General features: G+C 37.7%; 1 protein-coding gene across 1 annotated transcript in view; it reads left to right on the forward strand.

The window, feature by feature from the left end:
* Positions 1–6761, forward strand: part of pcmtd1 (protein-L-isoaspartate (D-aspartate) O-methyltransferase domain containing 1) — a 32845-nt gene extending 26084 nt beyond the window's left edge. Inside the window, exon 6 of the mRNA XM_020922680.2 lies at positions 2577–6761. Within this exon, the coding sequence (XP_020778339.1) occupies positions 2577–2962 (386 nt within the window). The 3' untranslated portion in view covers positions 2963–6761. The remainder of the gene's footprint in view (positions 1–2576) is intronic.
* The last annotated feature ends 482 nt before the right edge of the window (positions 6762–7243 follow it).

The following is a 7243-nucleotide window of genomic DNA, read 5'->3' on the forward strand; positions in this document are numbered from 1 at the left end:
TTGTAAACAACTGGCAAAGAAATATTTCATAGTGCAAGTCTTGCTTAGTTTTAAAATGCCAAGTAACAACTGGTAATACACTTTTGGCATTTAGGACATTGTAAGTTGTATAATGCCATCAAATAAACAAGTCTGTAGAATCTTTAACTATTAACATTTAAATGCTAAAACTAAAACTGTCTAAGTAGCTTCACAGCAAGAAAGTTTCAGGTTCAATCCCTGGGTTGCTGGGGCCTTTCTTTGTGGAGTTTGCATGTTCTCTCTGTGTCTGGGTGGGGTTCCTCTGGGTGCTCTGGTTTCCCTCATCAACCCAAAACATTCTTCACAGGTAAACTCCTCCAGCTAAGGTAGTTCTGACCAAGATTATCAAGGTCATGGAGATGGGTCTCCAGGTGCACTGCTGCCCACTACTCTTGAAGAATTTTAGAGCACCAGCATTCTAAGACAAGCTCTGTATTTTTTTTGTATGTGGTTTTGCACTTATAACACTATCATACAACAGATAAACAGCTCTGTGCTATCTGAAAAATAAAAATAAAAGATAAGCTAAACCTGTCCCACAATGGGGAAATTACAGTGCTGCAATGCAAAGTTCAAGGAAAATACAAATATGCAATCAAAACCAAGATAAATTGTATTAAAGATTTACAACAGAGCACAAAAATGGCTCAAACCTATTTTGAAATACCAAAACAAAGTGATTTTAAGGTGCCCGAAGAGTGTGTATATTTCCTTTGGCAGAGAGCATTCAGAGAAGTGACAGCTCCTCCAGTGTTCATGTGATGCAGAGATCGGCCCCCAGCTGCTTCCACTGCCCTCTCTGTAATTTCCCCTTCCTTCAAGCGCCCGGGCTTTGAATTCTCTCTCCTCCACTGTTGACCTAGTTTACGCAATCACTCGGCTTATATTCTTTGTTATTATGGCGTCGCTTCTGCCCTTAACCCTTTGCAACTGAAACTTATATTACACAGCACAAAAACGCACAGAGTAAAGGTGTCCTTCTAGTTTTGTTTCTAGGTTGGTAATTAGGTTCCTGTGAATGATTTTATAGCGTTGGTTTCCCATGGGACAGGTTTGAGCGGGAGCTGCAGTCTGTTGGAAAAAGTAAAAGTGTAACTTATACAACTGGTGTAAATTTCTAATTACGCAACGCCAAGCCATAAAGGGCATAATGACAATATAATGTGTTCCAGTGGGCTTCAAATACAGACTGTGTGTTTATGTGAAAAAATGATTTCCCATCATTTTGAGATACTTTAATGTTGTTTCAGTCCTTCTGGCCTTTCTAAAAAAAAAACAAATTTCAGTCGTTTTTTGTTTGTGCGTTTACTAGTATACGCCCCTTTGCCCATGAGCTTGCATTTGTATTCTTGTTTTTAATATACTGTTTTTATTGGAGTTTTAGTTCCTTTGGCCTGCACTATGCACTGTCACTTTTCAGTTGTAGATGCATGTAAATGAATGAGCTGACTCCGATAAGGTCAAGGTCAAGATCAACATTCTTTATATAGCACATTTACAAGAACCTATGGCCCCCACAGTGCTTTACAGTACAGAACAATAGCTAGAATCAATAACAAACATTCATACACAACAAAAAATATTGGAATATCAGAGTTGATATTGAAAAAATTGTTTTGATGTAATAAGATTTTCAGAGATAAATAACACATCTCTTCTCTTATTTTATTTCTGTTTTAAGTAAATAAATACTGTATTCAGTCTCTGGTGCACTGGTGACCGTTGAAATCAGGTATTGGCAGAAGCTATAGTGTGATTCAGGCCCCGTTTACATGCACGAGTATTTTTAAAAACTGAGACATTTCCCTTCGTTTGTACCCATCTTTTACATGCAAACCGCAAATTCACCTCTGAAAATGAATCTTTCTAAAAACTCCGGCTAGACTGCAGATTCTGGAAAACTATGGTTTTGCATTTGTGTGTAAAGTGAGATAAATTTGAGTTTTAGGAGCTGACGCGCCAAAAGTGTGACCAATGTTTCTCTTTTGCTACGTGATCATGAAGCATTCAGAGCAGCAGTCGCATTTCGTCTGGTGAAACACTTTTCATGTGTTTGCATTTGCACACACAGCTGATGTATCTTGATGCTCGGAGGTTAGCAATTTTGCCCCGCTCAGTAATGCACGTTTTTCAAGGTGTTTTTGAGTAATACTTACAACTGTAATGAAATAAATGCTACAGGTTTGAATCTAATTCAAGTGCGGCCCATTGGCTTGGCGTAGTTATAATGGCGCTCGATGGCGTATTTATGTGGGTTGATGTAAACTAAAACTTTTTTTGAAAACGATGCTATGTGCACGACGTTATTGTGGAAAACGGAGGGAGGGAAATATTCGTTTCTCAACATGCTCGGCTATGTGTAAACGTAGTCTAAGATTCACTGTATTTATCTTTATTAGTAATAGTAGTATCAGAATCAGTATTGAAACTGAAAAAGCTGGATCCCTAATAATAATAAAAAAATAGAAATACAATAAAACAACAGAAATACAATAAAGCCCGCACAGCCTGATGGTACAAATAACTTTGAATCTAATATCCTTCTCCCTCTCCAGCCCCCGTGACGGTGCGCAGCCTGCAGGACCTCTCGCGCATCTACATCCGCCGAACCCTGCGCAGCCTGGCCCCCGAGGACGACTCCCAGGGCAAGAGCGCTCCAAGGGTCCCCCAGAAACGCAAACGCAGACGCTGCCGAAGGAGGCGCATCAGCACCTACGTCTTTGTGGGCAACCAGCTGATTCCGCAGATGGTGGAGAGCGAGGAAGAGGAGCAGAATCATAACGAGGAAGAACACAACAAAGAGCTGGAGGAGGAGGAAGAGGAGAGGGACATTGGCGACATCGAAATCATCAGACAAGTCAACGTTTTGAGAGACCAAATCATGGCGTTGCCCTTGCCTGAGTCGCTCAAAGCCTACCTGTTGTACTTTAGGGAGAAATGACTTTGACTGTGTTGTTTAATGTTGGGTGCAGCGCCTACTGAATTGCTTTTGTTTCCTCTTTTTTTCTCAGTACAAATGTAGCATTATTTCCATCAGAATCTTGATTGCAAAACTGTAAAATGAAAAAGCATCATAGATAATATTGGATAATAATGTTATGATTGCAATGTTTTTTCTTTGTATGTGGAAAAAAAATATGGTAACACTTTAGTTTAGGGATCACATAATATTAGCTAACTGAGAGTAATTGGTATAGTTGGTTAGTGTTTTTTCAGCTATTAGTATTTATAAACTTTTTATTAATACTTATTAATCAAATTTTTACTGCATGTACTAAAGCACGTATACTAATAATGCTAACGAATGAATAATTAAGAAGCAAAAATAATTAACAGCTAAATTCTTAAATGCAAAAAAATATCATTAATACTCAGGTGTTAGTTCACACCTTAGGGTAGTTCAATGGCCTTAACTATTAACAGAGGCTCCTTACTATCAAAACTAGGGTGTGCAAGTTTATAAATATACTTTATAAATAGCACTTTTTAAAGGTACACTGCATAACATTTCTAGTGGAGGGTCTACTATCTGTTTGCCTCCATTTTTGTCTCCATGGAAATATTATTGCTTTGTCTAGAATGTTCCACAGTATAGATTAAATCCATCTGTCACCAGGGAGACAAACAGGTTACAGCACTAAGCTACATTACAGTTCAGATCTGTGGACAGTCGCTCCTTTTCACAGACGGAATTATTGCATTTTTGAGCAATAGAAACATCTGTAATGAATAAATGCTAGATCGGATCCGTTTAATGTCACAGGACTGGAAAAGTTGCGCAGTGCACCTTTAAATACTAACAAATTGTATCTAAGCACTTCTTATATCTTTTACTATTAGTTAACAGCTAATATGTGGTCCATAAATTGAAGTGTAACCGAAATATATATAAATATAAATGTATGGAATTTTTGAATCCCACTTTATGATCCAGATTTTATGAAATGTGAAATCTGTGAATATCAAATTGTACATTTTGTTACTATATTTGCTGATGCTAAAAATAACGATGGCATCTTTTTGAAGCTTTAACTTGCTATCCGCGTCTGGATCCGATGACGCCGGGGGACAGAAAGCAAGGCAAATGAGGCCAGAGAATCCCATTTGGAGAGAGAGGACACGCTCGTACGGACCTGAACGGGGCACTCACACTATGTCATTGCTCTTCACGATGTTTAGCTTTAGGTCGATGCGTTTTTTCTACCTTCCTTCGTCACGCGGAGGCTAGCAAGCTGACCTCCGGGTGTCTTTTGTACCGCACCTTCCAATGGGACTTTTTCTACTGGGTGCTTACATCTGCTTTTGCATAATCTGACGCGGTAATGTCAGCATCCTGGATTGAGAAGACAGACCCTTTTTCTATTCCTGTAAAACATAGGACGACACAAGCAAAAAAGTTGGGATACTGAGAAAAATGTAAACAAAAACTGAATGCATGGGTTTACTAAAACTTCAGATATGTTTTTGCAGTTGTAAATAATACGATGAGGTGTTGAGAAATGAAGTAGGTTAGAAAGAGTCTCGGATAAGCTGTAACAAGTTAAATTATATTGTTTTAATTGTATACAAACTTTAATATTAAATTCTTCTCAGTGAATACCAAATGACACCAGTTTTCAATGTATAATGCTATATTTTTCAACTACATTTTGAGGACTTTTACCATTCAAAAAGCTAGGAATCGCTATGGCAACAGTCCTAATTTTACATCATGTTGAAACCTCAGAAAAAAGTTGCAACATGCTCCTATATTTTTAATAATAACGCTTAGGATTTATATTGCACTTTTGTTGCGTCTTGTTGAAATTCATTCTCGGGTAGATTGCATTTAGATTTATTTACGTTTTCCACAGCGTCCCAACATTTTTGAAATTTTATTCTAGTGTATCTTATAGGGAAAAGACCAGCTTTGTAGACCAAACTGGTAAACTTGCATGAATTTATTATAGTGAATTATATAGGTCGCTATGGAGGTGATGTTCCAGGTGACCGCTTTAGTTCTTATATGAAACTCGACAAATCAGAACAGCCCTTTCTTATTGTATGAAAAGCAATGCAAAACATGTTAAAGAAGCCTTGTTTGAAATCCTGGAAAGTGTCTGGGAATGCACCTTAAATTGTGCCATTTTAATTCTTCGGCACAAAGCCTATACGATCACATTGGGGACTTGTAATTTCGGCACAGAACTATTACCAAAACTCTGGTATACTTTAAAGCTGCGCTGTGTAACTTTTCTGGTGGAGTGTCCGCCATCAGCTTGTCTCCATGGAGATGTTATTGTTTTGTTTTGAATGTCCCAGTATGGCATTAAATACAGTATATCCATCTTGCATTTAGGGTTAGGTGTGAGGATCCCTCAGTCGTCCAGGTAGAATCCATGTTGGAGAAAATTCAGTTTGTCGACTGGACAAAAGTTAGTTTGGTTGAAGAGTGAAAGAAGACATTTTTGTTAAGAAAGAGAATCCTTCTCTAAACAGAAATGGAGGCCTCAGACACCATCTATCACCTATTTACAAATCCATCCTCAAACCTAAATCAGAACAAACAAGAGAACAACAGGTGTAGCCAGGTCAGGTCCAGAGGTGTGGAAGCTCCATTATGGCCATGAATTGTTCTGCTAATTAGACCCACACCCTGTACAGGTCAATAGGCCTAACTAACTAATAGAAACTGTAAACAAGTAGGTGTGTTAGTTTCAGTTAGTTAGCTTCTCCCTGCAGATATAAGGAAGTGTCCACCAGCGTCTGACCAGAACTGAAGAAGCAGCTTGGATGAGCTGCGAAACATCTTCAACCAAACTAACTTTGTCCACTCGACAAACTGAATTTTCTCCTACATTTAGGGTTAGGGTTTTTGATTGACTTAAAAACGTGTATTCTGACAGTGAGTATAATGCCACACTGCGGAACATTCCAGGCAGTATCTCCATAGAGAGAAGCAGGTGACGGACCCTCCACCAGAAAAGTTACACAGTGCATCTTTAAATATATTTCTAAGAATACATTCCACTCGGATCAGCAGCACATGAATTCTCGATGTCACTTTTACCGCTTGATTTCTGAATGCGTATTTTTCCTGAAAGATTGGAAGAGTTGAATGTTGTTGGTATCAGTTCTTTTCAATATAATATAAATATAAATGGTATAATCAGTGTAATGTTATCATATGAATTTGCCTCTCTTTGCATTTGACTGGTAGCAAGCCGTTTCTTTGTACTGTATTTTGACACTGCGAAACTCTTCTAGATTCACTGCTGTTTGTACAATGAAATATTAGTGATTTTCATTTAGTGTAATCATTATTATTTGAATGGGAAAACAATTACTAGTTTTGGGGTGAGGTCAATTTTGTTTTTCTAAAAGCTTTGCCAGTAAGCAATAATAGAGTAATTTATCCTATAATTACCAATAGTCCCATTTGATTTGCTCATTTCAAAAGCGTGGATGCCATTATAAAGCACGCAACAGTTCCTATGTACCATGATAGGAAGTGTAATAGCCAATTAGAGAAGGAGTCAAGTGCTGAAAGTTGGGGTCATGTATTGCACTAAAATTAATTGCGAATGGAGTGAGCCAGCTAAACACAAGATATATTTATACCGGTTTGGTTTGTTCATCACACAATGTTAAAAAAAAAGCCCGGGTTCTTAATGTGCGGCGTTTGGTTTGGAAAATGTGTTGTTTATTTGTAAATGTTTGCAAGAAAAAAATCTACAAAAAAAATAAAGGTCACAATCACGTTTTGTTTTTAATTCATTTGTGGTTTGTTTCATATTACGCTATTTTTTGATATATTTTGTAATGTTTCTTCATCACACACATACCTGGAGTTGTGTTTTGTTTCATTCACACATTCAACACACAAGCTGCATATTCAGGCTGAGTTCTTCGCTCAAAAAGAAAATACTCTGTTCCACCTTGTGATGTCATGTGATCAGTGTTGGGGAGTAACAGATTACATGTCCCGGAGTTATGTAATCAGAGTATAGATTATGAGTAACTGTATTTGGTTACAGTTAATGTTTCAATGAGTGGTAATTGGATTACAGTTACTTGGTTGAAAAAAAAATGGATTACACAGTGGTAATTTCCTGTTTTCACATTTTGGGCTATTCCCTTTTTTTTTTTTTTTAAGATAATTCCACTCATTGCCGGACACTAAACCAGATCTAAAACCAGTTCTAAACCAGGTCTAAACCAGGTCTAAAACCAGTTCTAAACC

This window comes from Boleophthalmus pectinirostris, unplaced genomic scaffold, assembly GCF_026225935.1.
Source record: "Boleophthalmus pectinirostris isolate CB_2022bp ecotype Guang Dong unplaced genomic scaffold, ASM2622593v1 HiC_scaffold_16, whole genome shotgun sequence".
In the NCBI taxonomy this organism is placed as follows: Eukaryota; Metazoa; Chordata; class Actinopteri; order Gobiiformes; family Gobiidae; genus Boleophthalmus; species Boleophthalmus pectinirostris.